This window comes from Pseudophryne corroboree, chromosome 7 (assembly GCF_028390025.1).
Source record: "Pseudophryne corroboree isolate aPseCor3 chromosome 7, aPseCor3.hap2, whole genome shotgun sequence".
NCBI lineage: Eukaryota > Metazoa > Chordata > Amphibia > Anura > Myobatrachidae > Pseudophryne > Pseudophryne corroboree.
Window position 1 is genome coordinate 254,937,941 of NC_086450.1, and position 19,855 is coordinate 254,957,795.

Below are 19,855 nucleotides of genomic sequence, written 5' to 3' on the forward strand. Positions count from 1 at the left end.
AAGTGTGTGTGTGTGTGTGTGTGTGTGTGTGTGTGTGTGTGTTATCATTATTGTTGTTGTACGTTTCTTTTTTTGTTGCTTGTGTAATACATTTGCCGTAAATTATTTTTCAATGTTTTCATGGCAATACTTTACTCTTATACTAAAGATTTTATATAAGCTTGAAGCAAGCTCATCCAGTGCTTTGACTTAAGTGATGTACATGCAGTGCTTTTTGTTTCTTTATGCTAACGTATTATAATTATTTTGCAGTGGAGACAGAGCATTTCTTAATGAAACTCATCAACCGTCCACTGATAGTCCTAAGGGGAGAACATGGATTTATAGGGTGCCGTAAAATGACTGGAACACTTGATTCTAATCGCTCAATTTATGATGTCTTTCAACTGGAATTTAATGATGGTGCCTACAACCTAAAAGGTAATTTTTTTCTATAATTTAGTATTGTTGGGTTGAAGTATAATAATACAGGTTGAGTATCCCATATCCAAATATTCCGAAATACGGAATATTCCGAAATACGGACTTTTTTGAGTGAGAGTGAAATAGTGAAACCTTTGTTTTTTGATGACTCAATGTACACAAACTTTGTTTAATACACAAAGTTATTAAAAATATTGTATTAAATGACCTTCAGGCTGTGTGTATAAGGTGTATATGAAACATAAATAAATTGTGTGAATGTACACACACTTTGTTTAATGCACAAAGTTATAAAAAATATTGGCTAAAATTGTCTTCAGGCTGTGTTTATAAGGTGTATATGAAACACAAATGCATTCTGTGCTTAGACTTAGGTCCCATCACCATGATATCTCATTATGGTATGCAATTATTCCAAAATAAGGAAAAATCCGATATCCAAAATACCTCTGGTCCCAAGCATTTTGGATAAGGGATACTCAACCTGTAGTAATACTTTATATAGCATCTTTCTCCGACTAGGACAGAGCATTTGCAGAGGCTAAGGTAGCCATCTTGGGCATGCTCAGTTGCTATTTAAGGTGATCATTCACCATTCTCTTCTTGCATCTTGTAAGTTGTGAGGATACCGGGTTTATATTTGCGTTATTCTTATTTATTCTCCATCACTGCCTTGAGATAGACAGCGGTTATAGTTCTTGCATGGTACCCCATTTCCTTTGAGTCCCTTGGATTGCACAGGAATTACACTATAGCATTGGTACAATCATACCTTTATTTTACACAGCACACACTACAGTTACTGTCTATAAAAATAGTAACTACAATCTATATACAGTATATATAAAAATGCTAGTAGTATTAGTCACACTCTGAGAACCTTCCACGTCCTATAACAGTGATCCTTCAGTAATAGAAGTAGTGGCCAATTACGCAGTAAAGTACTACTGTAAGGGAAGCTGCTGAGCAGGGTCCTGCTGAGAGAGATGCTGCTGGGTGACTGCAATGCTTTTCAGGAAGCGGCTTCTTCGTATTCCAGCTACTTGGGCCTGCTACTTGCTGATACTGTACCTGGCGTTTCGACCATGCTACCAGTAATACCACTTCTGTGGGTACACTGACCCATGAGCTTCTCCTGATGAAAATGGTGGTCACTGTTGCCGAAGCTACACAGTAGGACTGAAATTCCAGTTCCCATGTTATCCCATGTCAAGAACTGACTAAAAAGTACTGTTTGTCCTCTAAAACCTGTTACTTTCATGATGAGGCAACAAACCTGGGTGGCAGTTACTGTATAAAGCTTTAAGCCCTGGTAGCCCTGGGTGCTTTAAATGAAGGGACTGGCTATAGTACTGTTAGTGGGCCTATCGTTTCTCTTATGACTCTTGCTGTTTTTGGGCCACAACATCTACCAAAATCCCCATTGGAACAATGCCCGCTCCATCATCTTGGTGAGGGGAGTTGGCTTTCCAGCTACCCATGTTAATTCCTTGTAGGTATTTTTGATGTCACAGGGCATTCAGATGAATCTGGCATTCCATGTGGACAGGAGCGAGGGGGCAGTATGGGGAGTGACCATTTGGGACATAGGTTCCCAGAGCCGGATTAAGACCATGGGGGGCCCGGGGGAATTAAGACAGAGGGGCCCCTATTCAAGAGAAGGGGGGGGGGGTGCGTGTGTAAGAGTGTGTGTGTGTGTGTGTGTGTGTGTGTAACAGCAGGTCACATACCAGCCACAGCCATGCCACGATCATACTGCGCTCCCGTCCCCGGCAACCGCACAGACAGCTGAGCTACGGCTCAACTCTCCAATCATGTATGAGTGAAGCAGCCTGCCGCTCAGCCATTGGGGCAGCCTACTTCAGTCAGACATTATTGGACAGCTGAGCCATCGCTCAGCTGTCCTGTCTGTACGGCCGCCACTGCATTGCGGACGGAAGCGCAGCACCACAGATAGGATCGGAAGAGAGATCCGATCTGTGGTGTGGCGGGGGCCCTGTTTGAAAGGGGGGCCCGGGGTACGTATCCCCGGGACCCCCCCCCCCCCCCTCTTTATCCGGCTCTGTAGGTTCCAATGTATTAAGCCTTAAAAAGTGATAAAATGGAGACGGATAAAGAGTGATAAAGTATCAGCCAATCGGCTTCCTAACTGCCATGTCACAGGCTGTGTTTGAAATATGACAGTTAGGAGCTGGTTGTCTGGTCATTTGTAGCTCTTTATCCGCCTCCACTTTATCTATTGTTAAGGCTTAATACATCTGGGCCTTTATGTGGTGGAACCTAGAGGCACAGACCAGTCACATGGCTGCATAAACACAGGATAGTGTTCCTAGGTGCACATATTCACATTTCTCCTTACGTCCTAGAGGATGCTGGGGGCACTTCAAGAACCATGGGATATAGACGGGATCCGCAGGAGACATGGGCACTTTAAGACTTTAAAAGGGGTGTGAACTGGCTCCTCCCTCTATGCCCCTCCTCCAGACTCCAGTTTAGAATCTGTGCCCAACAAGACTGTTTCCACACTGGGGAGCTCTCCAGAGTTTCTCAGAAAAAGACTTGTTAGGTTTATTATTTTCAGGGAGACCTGCTGGCAACAGGCTCCCTGCAACGTGGGACTGAGGGGAGAGAAGCAGGCCTACTTCTGTGAGTTTCAAGGCTTGGCTTCTTAGGCTACAGGACACCATTAGCTCCTGAGGGTTTGAACGCTAGGTACGCCTAGATGCTCGTTCCCGGAGCCCGCCGTCACCCCCCTTGCAGAGCCAGAAGTCAGAAGACGGGTGAGTAGAAGAAGATCAGAAGACTTCAGTGACGGCTTTGCGGTGGCGCACAGCGGCCGCGCTGCACGCCATGCTACCACACACAGCGGCACTACAGGGTGCAGGGCACGGGGGGGAGGGGCACCCTGGGCAGCATGTAAATCCTCAACATGACCTGGCAAAAGTGTTTAAGTGCCTAGGCACTGAATCTGGTCCCCCCCCCCCCCCCCGCCAGTATGAATATTTGATAAAATAGCGGGGCTGAAGCGCACCATTGAGGGGGCGTGGCTTAGCCCTCACAGCTCTCACTAGCGCCATTTTCTCTCCACAGAGCTGCAGAGACGCTGGCCTTCCTCTCCACTGCTGTACAAGTAACAGGGTGCAAAACAGGGGTGGGGGGGGGGGGCACAGTATATTTGGTGCTATTTAATGCAATATAAAAGCGCTTACAGGTCTGGGGCTTTATATAAAAGTGTTTAGAACCGGGATAAGCGCTGGGTTGTGAGCTGGCAAACTCCCTCTGTGTTAATCTGACAGGCTTTACTGTGGGTCTGTCCCCTATATGCCCAGTGTGTTTGTGAGTGTCGGTGCACGTGTGTCGACATGTCTGAGGCAGAGTGCTCTTCCCAGGAGGAGACTGGATTAGGGAAAGAAACGGCTGTGGGAGTGACCCTGTCGGCAACGCCGACTCCTGATTGGGTAAATGTTTTGAGTGCTTTGAATGTGAATGTGGCTCGGTTGAATAAAAGATTGGATAAATCTGAGTCTCAAAACCAGAGGATGTGTTGTCCCAGGTTCAGACCCCCTCGGGGTCACAAAAGCGTTCATTTACTCAGATAGCAGATACAGATACCGACACGTACTGACTCCAGTGTCGACTATAGTGATGCCAGATTAAATCCTAAACTGGCTAAGAGCATTCAGTACATGATTGTGGCGATAAAAGACGTGTTACATATCACGGAGGACCCTGCTGTTCCTGATACAAGGGTCTGTATGTTTAAAGGAAAGAAACCTGCGGTAACGTTTCCTCCCTCTCATGAACTGAACGCTCTTTTTGAAAAGGTTTGGGAAAATCCTGACAAGAAGTTTCAGATTTCCATGAGAATTCCGGTGGCATATCCGTTCCCCTCTGGGGATAGGGAAAAGTGGGAGTCACCCCCCACTGTGGACAAAGCTCTGCACGGCTGTCCAAAAAGGTGGCGCTTCCATCTCCTGACACGGCAGCCCTAAAAGAACCTGCGGATCGTAAGCAGGAAAATACATTGAAATCCATTTAGGTCACTACAGGTACGCTACTCAGACCTGCCGTTGCTTCAGCATGGGTGAGTAGCGCTATTGAAAAGTGGGCAGATAACTTGTCCCTGGATAGGGATAACATTCTTTTGACCCTGGGTCATATCAAGGATGCTGCAGCCTACCTTAAGGAAGCTGCGAGGGACATTGGCCTTTTGGGATCAAGAGCCAATGCTATGGCAGTCTCAGCTAGGAGAGCATTGTGGATTCATCAATGGATTCTAAGAAGGCTATGGAGTCTCTGCCGTATAAAGGTGGTGTCTTGTTTGGTGACGGCCTCGCTGACCTGATATCTACGGCTACCGTGGGTAAGTCATCCTATTTACCTTATGATCCTGCACAACAAAAGAAAACGCACCACTATCAGATGCAGTCCTTTCGACCCAATAAATACAAAAAAGGATGAGGGTCTTCCTTCATTGCTTCTTGAGGAAAAGGAAAAAGGTCGCCGGCTGTGGCAGGTTCCCAAGAGCGGAAGTCCTCTCTGGCTTCTACCAAATCCACCGCATGACGCTGGGACTCCTCTGCGGGAGTCCGCACAAGTGGGGGCACGTCTCCGACTCTTCATTTCTGGGTTCATTCGACCCTAGACCCATGGGTATTAGAAATAGTGTCCCAAGGGTACAAGCTGGAATTTTAAGACGTGCCCCCTCGACGATTTTTCAAATCAGCTTTACCAGTTTCTCTTCCGGACAGGGAGGTGGTATGCGGTGCTATACAAAAACTATGTCAAAATCAAGTCATTGTCATGGTGCCCCCGTCACAACAGGGAGAAGGCTTTTATTCAAGCCTGTTCGTAGTCCCGAAGCCGGACGGCTTGGTCAGACCTATTCTGAACTTAAAATCCCTCAATTTCTATCTAAAAAAATTCAAATTCAATATGAAGTCTCTTCGAGCAGTGATCTCCAGTCTGGAGGAAGGGGATTTTATGGTGTCGGCCGACATAAAGGATGCCTACTTACATGTCCCCATATATACTCCAAATCAGGCTTACCTGAAGTTTGCCATTCAGGATTGTCGTTACCAATTTCAGACGTTGCCGTTTGGTCTGTCCACGGCTCCGAGGGTTTTCTCCAAAGTTATGGCGGAAATGATGGACGATCTCCTGATAAAAGTGAGGTCCAAGGAACAATTACTGCATAGCGTGACGCTCTCCCTGACAATTCTGCAACAACATGGTTGGCTCCTAAACTTGCCAAAATCACAGTTGGTTCCGATGACAAGACTGTCGTTCTTGGGTATGATTCTGGACACTGAATTACAGAGAGTTTTTCTTCCAATGGAAAAGGCTCTGGAAATTCAGGACCTGGTCAAACAGATTCTGAAGCCAGCAAGAGTGTCGATTCATCAATGCACTCGGTTGCTAGGGAAGATGGTGGCGGCCTACGAGGCCATTCAGTTTGGCAGATTCCATGCCAGAGTGTTTCAGTGGGACCTGCTGGACAAATGGTCCGGATCCCATCTGCACATTGCACCGACAGATAATCCTGTCTTCCAAAACCAGAATCTCACTCCTGTGGTGGCTGCACAGCTCTCACCTCCTAGAGGGAAGCAGATTTGGGATCCAGGACTGGATCCTGGTGACCACGGATGTGAGTCTCCGAGGCTGGGGTGCAGTCACACAGGGGGAAAATTTCCAGGGAAAATGGTCAAGCCAGGAAGCTTGTCTACACATAAACATTCTGGAGTTAAGGGCCATTTACAGCGGCCTTCTACAAGCGGAGCATCTTCTTCGCAATCTGCCCGTCTTGATTCAGCCGGACAATATAACAGCAGTGGCATACATAAACCGCCGGGGCGGAACGAAGAGCAGAGCGGCAATGGCAGAAGTCACAAAAGTTTTCCGCTGTGCGGAAAGGCATGTAAGCGCTCTGTCAGCAGTCTTCATTCCGGGTGTAGACAACTGGGAAGCAGACTTCCTCAGCAGACACGACCTCCATCCAGGAGAGTGGGGTCTTCATCAAGAGGTCTTTGCAGAAGTGACAAGTCGTTGGGGAATTCCTCAAATAGACACGATGGCGTCTCGCCTCAACAAGAAACTTCCAAGATATTGTTCCAGGTCAAGGGACCCTCAAGCAATAGCAGTGGACACCATAATGACACCGTGGGGGTTTCAGTCGGTATATGTGTTCCCTCCGATTCCACTCATTACAAAAGTGATAAAGATCATAAGCAGAATAAGGGTTCAGGCAATCCTCATTGTTCCAGGCTGGCCAAGCAGGGCTTGGTATCCAGATCTTCAGGAATTGCTCATAGGAGATCCCTGGCCTCTTCCTCTATGAGAGGATCTGTTACAGCAGGGGCCGTGTGTGTACCAAGACTTACCGCGGCTTCGTTTGACGGCTTGGAAGTTGAGCGCAGGATCCTAGCCCGAAAGGGTATTCCCGGTGAAGTAATTCCCACACTGCTTCAGGCTAGAAAAGAGGTAACGGTGAAACATTATCACCGTATTTGGAGAAAATGTGTCTTGGTGTGAATCCAAGAAGGCTCCTACGGAAGAATTTCAGCTGTACCGTTTTCTCCATTTTCTGCAAGCAGGGGTGCATGCGGGCCTAAAGTTAGGCTCAATTAAAGTACAAATTTCGGCCTTGTCAATTTTCTTTCAAAAAGAATTGGCTTCCCTTCCGGAAGTTCAGACTTTCGTGAAAGGCGTGCTGCACATCCAACCTCCCTTTGTGCCCCCGGTGGCACCATGGGATCTTAACGTGGTGTTGCGGTTCCTGCAATCTCATTGGTTTGAACCTTTAAGTAAGGTAGAGTTGAAATTCGTCACTTGGAAAGTGATCATGCTGTTGGCCTTGGCCTCTGCAAGGCGGGTGTCTGAATTGGCGGCTTTGTCTCACAAGAGCCCCTATTTGATCTTCCATGAAGATAGAGCGGAGTTGAGAACTCGTCAGCATTTTCTGCCTAAAGTGGTGTCATCATTTCACTTGAAACAACCTATTGTAGTGCCAGTGGCTACTGACGCTTTTGAGGAATCGAAGTCTCTAGATGTGGTCAGAGCTTTGAAAATTTATGTAGCCAGAACGGCTCAGATTAGGAAAACGGAGGCTCTGTTTGTCCTGTATGATCCCAATAAGATTGGGGCTCCTGCTTCCAAGCAGACTATTGCACGTTGGATCTGTAATATGATTCGGCACGCTCATTCTACGGCTGGATTGCCGTTACCGAAATCGGTGAAAGCCCATTCTACCAGAAAGGTGGGCTCATCCTGGGCGGCTGCTTGGTCGGGTTCAAACACTTTTGCAAAGTTTACAAGTTTGATACCCTGGCTAAGGAAGACCTCTTGTTTGGTCAATCGGTGCTGCAGAGTCATCCGCACTCTCCCGCCCATTCTTGAGCTTTGGTATAAACCCCATGGTTCTTGAAATGTCCCCAGCATCCTCTAGGACAGAAGGAAAAAATAGGATTTTAATACCTACCGGTAAATCCTTTTCTCTTAGTCCGTAGGGGATGCTGGGTGCCCGTCCCAGTGCGTACTGTATCTGCAGTTATTGGTTATGGTTACACACGTGTTGTGTTGCAGTTATAGTCGGCCTGTTGCTGTCATTATTCATGCCGTTGCATGCGTTGGGTTGAATGCCATGTTGTACGGCATGTTTGAGGTGTGAGCTGGTATGTATCTCACCTTAGTTTAAATCAAAATAAATCCTTTTTCCTCGAAATGTCAGTCTCCCTGGGCACAGTTTCTATAACTGGAGTCTGGAGGAGGGGCATAGAGGGAGGAGCCAGTTCACACCCCTTTTAACGTCTTAAAGTCCCCATGTCTCCTGTGGATCCCATCTATACCCCATGGTTCTTGAAGTGTCCCCAGCATTCTACGGACTAAGAGAAAAGGATTTACCAGTAGGTATTAAAATCCTATTTTTATAACAAAGCATTATAACCCATAATATGTAATCAATATACAGATGTGTACAAATTTGTTAATGCCCTTCTATAAAATAATCTATTTTCTCTGAAATAACTTGAAACTGACAAAAGTAATTGGCATCCATCATTGTTTATTCCATATTTAATAACATTTGATGTTTGATTCAACAGAATATTTTAAATAATAAAACAAATGGAAATGATATAGACAAAAATGATGGCGACCCTTATCCTAATATTTTGTTTCACAACCTATAGAGAAAGTCACTGCAATCAAGCAATTTTCTGTAGCTCTCAAGGAGACTACTGCATAGGTGGTTTAGCCCACTCTTCCTGAGCGAACTTCTCCATCTGTCTCAGGTTTGATGGATGCTTTCACCAGACAGCATGTTTCAGCTCTTTCCATAGATCTTCGATAGAATTCAGATCGGTTCTCACAGAAGGCCACTTCAGAACAGCTGTGTGTTTTGGGTCATTTTCCTATTGGAACACACTTGACCTGCGACTGAATGTCCTGATAGTCTTGAAATTTAATTTTGCCTTGCACAGATTCAAGACACATTGTGTCAGAAGCTGCAAAGCATCCCCAAAACATTACTGAGATTCTACTCTGTTTAAAATACAGTAGGTATGGTGGGGTTTTCTTTTCTTTGAAAGCTGCATTTTGTTATTTGTGAACATAGAGTTGCTGAGACTTTCCAAAAATCTTCAATTTTGGCTTGTCTGTCCAAAAGACATTCTCCCAAAGGCATTGTTACGTCAATATGTATTTGTTTTTCTTTCTTTTTTTCAAAAGTGGGGTTCTCCTGGGTGTTCTTCCATGGAACCTACTGTCGCTCAAAAAGTGTTAGATGGTACGATCAGACATTGATGTATCTTGGAAAGAGACAAGGAAGTCCTGCACCAGACTTAATTTAATAGCGAGTAGTGACTGTAGGGATGTGGTCTCTAAGTAACTGTGTACAATACAAGTATGAAGCTACAGACTGGTGCTACCCACTGATCCTAAAACATATGCAAGAAAGGATGAGGAAAAGGGATCCGTTTCTCTGGGTGCACTCTCTCCAATAAACAACAAGAATTCTTGAAATTATATCCGTGTCTTTGTACTTCTTTTATACCCATATGGGTATTGGTATACATTATTGATTTAGTGTCCATTCATATATATCAGGGCTGGCCAAACCGGTCCTCGAGATCTACCAACAGTTCACATTTTCCAGGCCACCTAGCTTGTGCACAGGTGTAGTCATTTCTAATTAAGATGTGCTGCATTCATTCCTAACTGACAATTCTACAGATCTCCAGGAGACCTGGAAAACATGAACTGTTGGTAGATCTCGAGGACCGGTTTGGCCAGCCCTGATATATATAAAATAAGTACAAAGACACGGATATAATTTCAAGAATTCTTGTTGTTTATGGGAGAGAGTGCACCCAGAGAAACTGATCCCTTTTCCTCATCCTTTCTTGCATATTGATCAATCTTGACCTTACAGTTCAGCTTGTATCTCTGGAAGATTTCCTTGGCTGTCTTTCTAGAACTCTCGATATCCTTTTTGTTTAACCTGAGGTCGATTTTTCATCTTGTGGCCACATCAAGGGTGGTTAGCTACAGTCCCAAGGACTTAAACTTCTTAATATTTGCCACTGTAGTCACAGAGGCACTCCATTATGAGGAAAGGCTTACACTAGAAAAGAGGCATCTAAGAGGAGATATTAATATTTACAAATATATAAAGGGACAATACATGGAGCTATCAGGGGATTTATTTATTGAGATCTCTACACAGGACACGCAAACATTCTCTGAGGTTAGAGGAGAGAAAATGTCATACCTAATTAAGGAAAGGGTTCTTCACAGTAAGGGCAGTAAGGATTTGGAATTCTCTGCCAGAGAACGTAGTAATGGTGGACTCTGTCAATGTTTTAAAAATGGATTAGATAACTTTGTAACTGAAAAAGATATCCAAGGATATAGCATTTAAAATGAAAGTATTTTAGAAACCGCACAAATTATAGTTGTTGTTTAGATTTAAAACATAACTTCATCTGGGTCATTATAGTTACACTATTCTGTATGTAACTATAGTTTAAGAATTATATTATAGGTTGAACTCGATGGACAATTTATCTTTTTTTCAAGCTCATTAACTATGTTACTATGTTAAGCTGCTTGGAGATGGTCTTGTAGCCTTTAGCTTTATAACATGATTGTCTATAATTTTCTCTCTGATCTCCCCTGACAACTTCTTTGCTTTCTTTGGTGCACACGATGATACCAAACAGCAAAGTGACTACGTTTTTCCATTTAAATAGGCTAAATGACTGATTAGAAGATTGAATGTGTGTGATACTAATAATTCAAGAGAGCAATCAGTTTGAAATATCACTATAATCCAATTATTTTTGGAGGTGCCAACAAATCTGTCTAGGCAATTTTAGAACATCTTTGAAGAACAAGCAAGAATTTATTTTTTTTCCGTTTCTTTGCTTTGTTCTAAGACAGGCATGTCAAACATGCGATCCAAAAGCAATTTTTTTTTCGTCCCGAAAGGGTGGGCCCAAATGTACATATAATGCAGCCCAGTCCTGCATGTGTGGAGGTACACAAAGAATCTGGCCGCTGGTATGTCAGTCCCCCAGAGGTGCCACTGAGCAAGACCATGGTGCTCAGTGGTGGAGCTTCATAGTAATGGCCACTAATAGTGGCTGTAATGATTACATCCTCTATTATCTGCCATTACGATAAAGCTCTACCGCCGAGCACCATGGTATTGCTCAGTGTCACCTCCTCCTTTTCCAGGGCTGCTGGCAGCATGGTGACATCATCACACTCCCACGGCTAGCTCAAAGAGTAACCTAGGCGGCGGGTGCACTATCCTCCTCCTCAGCCCATTCCTGCTCAATGAAACGTGATGGTGACAGAGACTGCTCGTTACAAAGCAGCTACTCCAGGTTTGAATACTTTGTTATGCTACTATGTATATGCTACTATATATTATTACAGTGCATCTGGAAAGTATTCACAGCGCTTCAGTTTTTGTACATTTTGCCTTATTCCAGACTTGATTAAATTCACTTTTTCCCTCAAAATTCTACACACAATACCCCATAATGACACCGTGAAAAGTGTGTTTGAGATTTTTGTAAATCTATTAAAAAAACAAAACTAAGAAATCCCATGTACATAAGTATTCACAGCCTTTGCTCAATAATTTGTTGATGCACCTGTGGCAGCAATTACAGCCTCAAGTCTTTTTGAATGATGACACAAGCTTGGCACACCTATCTTTGGGCAGTTACGCCAATCCCTCTTTGCAGCACCTCTCAAGCTCCATCAGGTTGGATGGGAAGCGTCAGTGCACAGCCATTTTCAGATGTCTCCAGAGATGTTCAATCGGTTTCAAGTCTGGGCTCTGGCTGGGCCACTCAAGGACATTCACAGAGTTGTCCTGAAGCCACTCCTTTGATATCTTGGCTGTGTGCCTAGGGTCGATGTCCTGCTGAAAGATGAACCATCGCCCCAGTCTGAGGTCAAGAGCGCTCTGGAGCAGATTTTCTTCCAGGATGTGTCTGTAAATTGCTGCAGTCATCTTTCCCTCTATCCTGACTAGTCTCCCAGTCCCTGCCACTGAAAAACATCCCCACAGCATGATGCTGCCACCACCATGCTTCACTGTAGGGATGGTACTGGCCTGGTGATAAGTGGTGCCTGGTTTCCTCCAAACATGACGCCAAAGAGTTCAATCTTTGTCTCATCAGACAAGAGAATTTTGGGGGTCATTCAGATCTGATCGCTGCTGTGCGTTTTTGCACAGCGAGTGATCAGTTCCCAACTGTGCATGCATCAGAATGCGCAGGCGCGTCGGACAACAGCAACAGGCGTCGCCAGCCAGCGACGGGATGGTGCAAAAAAAGATGATCGCATGGGCGTTCGCAAGGTGATTGACAGGAAGAGGCCATTTGTGGATGGCAACTGACCGTTTACAGGGAGTGCCCGGAAAAACGCAGGCAGACTCGAGCGTTTTCAGGGAGGGTATGTGACATCATGTCTGGCCCCGATCAGCAGGAATCAGTCACACTGGAAGAGTAAATCTTGGGCTGCGCATAGACTGCACAAACCGATTTTTAGCAGCTCTGCTACACATGCGATCACACACTTACACGGCAAAAATACACTTCCCCTGTAGGCGGCAACTATCTGAACGAAGGACGGCTAAAAACGCAGCCCAGCGATCAGATCTGAATGACCTTAAAACTCCAAGCGGGGCTGCCATGTGCTTTTTACTAAGGAGTGGCTTCCGTCTGGCCACTCTACCATACAGGCCTGATTGGTAGATTGCTGCAGAGATGGTTGTCCTTCCGGATGTTTCCCCTCCCTCCACAGAGGAATGCTGTAGCTCTGACAGAGTGACCATCGGGTTCTTGGTCACCTCCCTGACTAGGGCCCTTCTCCCCAGATCGCTCAGTTTAGAGGGCCGCCCAGCTCTAGGAAGAGTCCTGGTGGTTCCGAACTTCTTCCATTTATGGGTGATGGAGGCCACTGTGCTCATTGGGACCTTCAAAGCAGCAGATATTTTTCTGTACCCATTCCCAGATTTGTGCCTCGAGACAATCCTGTATCCGAGGTCTACAGACAATTCCTTTGACTTCATGCTTGGTTTGTACTCAGACATGCACTGTCAAGTGTTGGACCTTATATTGACAGGTGTGTGCCTTTCCAAATCATGTCCAGTCAACTGAATTTTCCACAGGTGGACTCCAATTAAGCTGTAGGAACATCTCAAGGATGATCAGTGGAAGTGCATAACCTTAGCTCAATTTTGAGCTTCATGGCAAAGGATGTAAGTACTTATGAAAATGTGATTTCCTAGTTTTTCATTTTTAATAAATTTGCAAAAATCACAAAAAAAATCTTTTTTTCATGTTGTCATTATGGGGCATTGTGTGCAGAATTTTGAAGGAAAAAATGAATTTACTCCATTTTGGAATAAAGCTGTAACAAAATGTGGAAAAATTGAAGTGCTGTGAAAACTTTCCAGATGCACTGTACATACAGAAACACACAGAAAAGAACATTGTGTGTGTGTGTATGTAACTATGATTTGTGCTGCCACTCTATTTCTTCAAAATGCAAGATGCTCAGATGCCCACCATCACAGGGAAGTACAAAGCAGCAAAAGTAGGCTGTGGTTGGTAATGCAACCACACTCACAGGGGGCTTTCAAAACTGCATATAAGACTTTTAATTTTCCATGTGGCCTGCACACTCTTAGACTTTGAATATTCGTCCCGGTTGGGATTTTCAGTTTGACATGCCTGTTTTAAGGCATACCAAATGCATGCAGACAGTAGCAATCCATTTCAGGAGAAATGTACCATTGTTTCAATAAGATGTAAGGGTATCAACAATTTGTCCAATGTGCACCTCTGGTCATGCAGTACTTTCCGGTGTAAAAATATGTGTCTATGCAACAGTACATTACATTCAGTTTTAGAGATCTAATTCTACTGACAGGGACAAAGCAGCTATATAAAAAGAGGGACTGTTAAACACAATAGGATTTACATATTACACATACAGTAGTAAAATAACACATTCAGATTCGTCAATGCCCTATCTGTATCTGTCTAAGGCACAGTCCGGTCCACAGCTACCGTGATCAAAAACACTTAATAGCATCTTCTTTTAAGTTCTTTTTTTCTGGGGTTTTCTTATTGGCTAACCGAAACGCTTGACGTCAGTGAGCCAATAAGGATATTCGGGTAAATCCGAGTAAAACCGAACCCGCTTATCTCTAATTGTAATGCAGTGTTCCATTTACACACAGGCAGTGTGTGACTGTATAAGAGAAAAGACAGGTATTTTTCCCCACCAGCTGTGCACACATCTAATTGTCTGTTCCTCCTGCACTTATATAGCAGGCTGGAAAAAGTATATTGGTCATTATCCAGAGGCGAGCAGGAATGGACCCATGGGTCATTGCATTAGTATTTATCCTTTAGATCAGGCATTCCCAACCACGGTCCTCAAGGCACACTAACAGTGCAGGTTTTAGTGATATCCAGGCTTCAGCACAGGTGACTTACTTAGTAGCTCAGTTATTTTGATTTAACCATCTGTGCTGCAGCCTGGATATCACTAAAACCTGCACTGTTGGTGTGCCTTGAGGACCGTGGTTGGGAATGCCTGCTTTAGTTAATATACTCTTTCATGAAAGAAGACACTGGCATCCACACAACTTGTGCACCAGGTATATTCATTAATATAATAGTCTCACCCTGTGACCAGCATTTCCATATAAGGATTTACCTGGACTTTGACATTCCAATGGGAGGTGCACACATTATGAGTAGTATTGCAATAGGACATTGAAGTTTCATTATTTCTCTTCTACAAGGGCAACATAAGAAATGCTGTGTTGCCATCCTCTGATGCAATTATGTCATATGTCACTAAATGTACAAGAACAGGATCAATTTTGAAACTGTACATTTTTTCCAGTTCTCTCTTACTGAGTCTGTCTCTAATTAATTGATATTTTGTTTGTAGATTCAACTGGGAAATACTGGACTGTGGGCAGTGATACATCAGTTACCAGCAGTAGCCCTACCCAGGTAGATTTCTTCTTCAAATTCTGTGATCAGAATAAGGTAGCAATCAAGGTGAATTCCCTCTACTTGAAGGGTGATCATGCTGGTGTTCTGAAAGCCAATGCAGAATCTATGGACTCCTCTACCCTGTGGGAGTACTGAGCACCTGTTACTTATGACCTTTGTCTACAGTTTGATCTGATCTTGTATAAAAAAAAAAAAAAACACTATGTTCCGCTTCCTCGGCAGGGCATTACACAACAAGAAATGCTTTGGTTACTAAAAAGTTTACTGGGTTTGCAATTTTCTTTACTTAATCATTGTATATGGATCAACGGGATGCTGCATATTCTGTAAACATCAGTACTTAATACATTGTAATTACTATACAGCACACAAATATGGTAAAAAAAATTCCTGTTATCCAGCATGTCCTGCTAAGAACAAACACATTTAAGTATTTTGAGTGTCCTTTGCTTTAAAGAAAACTATTTAAATGAGAAATGCATAAGATCAAATAAACTACCTCGTAGGCAATAGGGACCCAAGTATGACTCCGTATTACTGTCATAGTATTTACCTCTGTGAATGAGAGAGAAAATTACACACATACAGGCTTATTCAATTAGCCGCTGATTGAGGATTTACGCATGTGGCAAACTCATTGACTATGCAGTTTATGCAGAATCTGAGTTTCCATGCTATAATACCCAATTTTAGGTTCAGGAAAAAGGACATTTAATTGAATAGCCTTTCCTTGTGCCGTGCAGTAATTAGACGACAAATAGCCGCTGGGTTTAATGGCAGATAATCTAATTATCATAACCAAAGTCTACTAAGAAGACAGTGCCTAAATATATGGTGTCTAGCATTTAATTTTAACAGTGTCAGCTATGTGTGAAATTGCAAATAACCAGTTAATGTTTTTGAAACCAAACACTTCTTGGAAATGATATAGGATTTAATGTCTTTAGTTACAGGCACAAGTATTTTGTGCATTGTAGGACGCCCCTGTATGCTGTTGTGACATGCTTTATATAATGGTGCTATACAACTCCGTTCTGAATAACTGAACATTTGGACATTGGTGAGATCGGCAAGTTAGATGCAAGATAAAGTGGAAAGTTTATCAGTGTTGGTCACTGTTCCTTATGGGCTGCTGCTATGTATCATCCTATCAGCAGTGCTATTAAGGCTATGGTTTAATCTGTAGAGAATTAGAAATTAACAAATCTAAATATATATATATATATAAATTATAGCCACAGGACAGGCACTATAATTATATATATAATATACACACACGCACACACATATACGGTAGGTATTAGCGGCTCTCACAAGATTTCGAATCAATAGAAGGCACTGAAACAGTATTGCTGGTCGATGTTTTCACCTGACTAAAATTTCTGTGGTGTATTGAAACGCTGACCACGGTTTTCTTGATGCGAAATCCTGTGAGTGTCACCAATATCTACCATTTGTACTGTCACTCTGGAGGGCGCCAGGATCATTAAATGCTGGATTGTGGAGTGCCAAGCATTTGCATATGTGTATATGTACGTATGCATGTATGTGCAGTATGTGTGTGTGTATATGTATATGTGTGTGTGTATATATATATATATATATATATATATATATATATATAATCTTTGCTTTTACATGTATAACACCATCCTCAGCAAGTCATTTAGAGTGTAAGAGCAGTATACGATTATATATGGGAGACGTGTTTTATGCCATTACTGCACATTTTGCTCTCTATTTTTATTTCCTGGGTTGTTATCTGGAAAGTTTGTATTCACTTATAATTTTTTAATTTCTGTTATCCTACTGGAGAATGAAAGAACAATTACCTTTTGTTAAATTACCAAAACAGTATTCTTTTTTCTTTTTGTTTAACATTCATTGTGATTAGGAAACGTTGGGGCAGATGTATTAAGCCTGGAGAAGGCATAAAGAAGTGATAAAACAGTGATAAGTGCAAGGTGATAACGCACCAGCCAATCAGCTCCAATATGTAAATCGACCGTTATGAGCTGATTGGCTGGTGCGTTATCACCTTGAACTTATCACTGCTTTATCACTTCATTATGCCTTCTCCAGGCTTAACACATTTGCCCCAAAGATTGAAAATATTTTTAGATAATTTACTATCTATAAATTGATATTTCTAATGGAGCCAAATTTCTACTGTAATTTACCATCTTGGTTTATAATATTAATTGATCAAAATGTAAGGTGTGCCAGAATATTACTGTGGCATGTGCTAGGCTTTCTAACTGCCCATTGCAAATCAACCATTCCACCACTCTTGTATGACTATTTTTTTTATTATCTTTATATAAATGGTTTAAATTAAATGTCCAATGTTCCATTGCTTTGCTACTTGTAATCTTGTGCTGTATTTTTCCATCTGACTGGTCTACAGAGCTGCAGCTTGCTAACTATGATACTTGAAATAAAAAATAAACTGGATAAACCGTGTAAATTGTTTTATTTGTGTTTTAAATTCTGTAAATGCATGCAATTAGTTTGACTAGGGAAACACTACTAACCATTGTGTGGTAATGAAATTATTCCGGTTGTAGGGGGAAAAACTTTTAATCTACATACCAAGGTACAAGACACCGCTTTGTGAAAATGTTCCTAGTTTTTGATTTTCAAGATGAGGTCTTATTGGTACTTTTATAAAGCTTTTTTTCTATTTATATATTATATCAGTCCTTCCTTTCTATCTAAAAGTAAGATACTTCAGGCTTTAAATGATCACATGATCAATAACCAAAGGAATACAGACTAGAATACGAAGGGGGACCAGGAGTATAAATAACTTTGTTCAGCGAGGTCATGGACCAAACCACTTCAGGTGCAACAGTGCAAAGCATATGGTTCACCTGTGCACAGGATAAATCTACTCTCTTTGCAACCCACAAGTGCCCATAGGTATTTTAAAAAGTCTCCTGAAAGAAGACTTTCATGTGCAAAAAATCAAATCAAAGTTAAACCCACCCACCCATATGTCTAGCTCAGATCAATCGTCTGTAAGCAATCCTGGGGGCTTTAACCCTTACAAATATAGACTAAGATTAGAGAATGGATTTGACTAATCAAATTTTGGGAGACCAAATAAGCAATCGTATGTAACTGATACATTCATTTTGGCTAAATTGTCATTTTAAACGCTGACAGTCTGGATAGCCAGGATATCTAGAAGCCCATCCGACTCTGTAACAAGGCTTCAACTTGATTCAAGAAGGGCATATATTTAATCTCCACTAATTTAGATGTGGAATTGGGAATACTGATACCCAAATACAAAATAGTCTTTCTTCCAATTATATATATTCAGAAGTTTAAGTCTGGTCAAAGTCTCGGGACTCAACTGGAAAGGTAAGGCTTCGTTTTGGTAATGTTTAGTTTGTAAAAGGAAGCTGCACTATAATAATCATGTAGGGCAGGAAGGGAGGATTCAGGATCAGTAAGCACATAATCTGCAAATAAACTCAATTTGTGTAAAGACGGACCAACTTGAATCCAAGGGAAGGGACAAGGATTGACGTATTTTAGCAGCAAAAGGTTCATAAGTGGGGAGAGGGGACATCCTTGTTGGGTACCATTTGAAATTACAAAAGGGGAGGATACAAAGCTGCTACTTAATACTGTAGCAGTTGGAAAGCAATATAGTGCAGATATAGAGGACCCAATCACTCCGTGTAGCCAAAATTTAACAGAACAGCAGTAAGGAAGTCCCTGTGTAGGTGTTCAAATGCCTTTTTCAGCGTTGAGTGAGAGAAGTATGGCTTCACGTCTCTCTCATGAGTATCTCTGCCATGTGAAAAGCCCTGCAAGTATTGAGATGCCTGCCTACCCCGTACAAAACCTAAATGGTCTGGATGGTATATGTTGAGGTATAAACTGGGAGAGTCTGTTGGCAATTAATTTAGAAAAACATTTCAGATCTGTTTTTAAGAAGAGCAATTGGCCTATAGTTCTGACAGAGGGAGGGATCTTTCCCTTGCTTGTGACTGGTGATAATTCGAGCCTGTAGCATTTCCGTAGGGAGAGAACCTTGGTCAGAGGCATAAGTATAGAGATTAGTGAGAGTAGGGGCAAAGTCAGGTGCAAATTTTTTATAAAGAGAGTTGGTAAATCCATCCAGACCAGGGGGTAAATTTACTAAGATGGGAGTTCTATTTCCGATGGGATGTTGACATTAGCAACCAATCAGATTCCAGGTATTATCTTCTAGAATGGGTTGGATACATGAGAAGTAGATTCTGATTGGTTGCTATGGGCAACATCCCATCTTAAATAGAACTCCCATCTTAGTAAATTTACCCCCGGGTGCCTTCCCTGAGGGAAGGGATTGAATAACAGCTAGAATTTATCAGTCCATGGAGAATTAACCCGGTGTCAGTACGGTAGAAAATTGTTACACCGGCAGTCAGGTAGGTCAAAATTACCCTGCAATATTTAACCACACATTTCTTATTTTTTTCAAAGATTTGTAAATCCATCGGTATATTTTAGTTAAAAGACTCAAAGTTATTTATGTGAAATAAAAGACCTTTAGAAGTCATCTTAGGAACTTTATTTTACTATTATGATTTTTTTTTTAAATAATTAACAAAAATAGACATCCTTAGTCTCACTGTTATTAAACTAATCTTTTTGACATAAATTTTACTTTATGGTGTAAGTGAATACAAGATCTTTGGGAAATAGATGCAAAGTCTTATACTAATCACTTTCTTGCAGCATATCAGCACACTTGCGGCAGTACCTGGATTTCTGAAGTCTGGTGGGTGTTTGTGCTGAGGGTGACTAGATACTGATTAACGTATTTGATACTGTAGTGCACTCAGTGGTATATTATCATAATCGCTGTCAGCAGCCTCCTG

At 42.5% G+C, this 19,855-nt stretch overlaps 1 protein-coding gene across 1 annotated transcript in view; it reads left to right on the plus strand.

The window, feature by feature from the left end:
* The window catches only part of FSCN1 (fascin actin-bundling protein 1), a 213,691-nt gene extending 198,487 nt beyond the window's left edge, over positions 1-15,204 (plus strand). Inside the window, exons 4-5 of the mRNA XM_063934103.1 lie at positions 253-420; positions 14,908-15,204. Coding sequence (XP_063790173.1) covers positions 253-420; positions 14,908-15,110 — 371 coding nt within the window. The 3' untranslated portion in view covers positions 15,111-15,204. The remainder of the gene's footprint in view (positions 1-252; positions 421-14,907) is intronic.
* Positions 15,205-19,855: the final 4,651 nt, after the last annotated feature.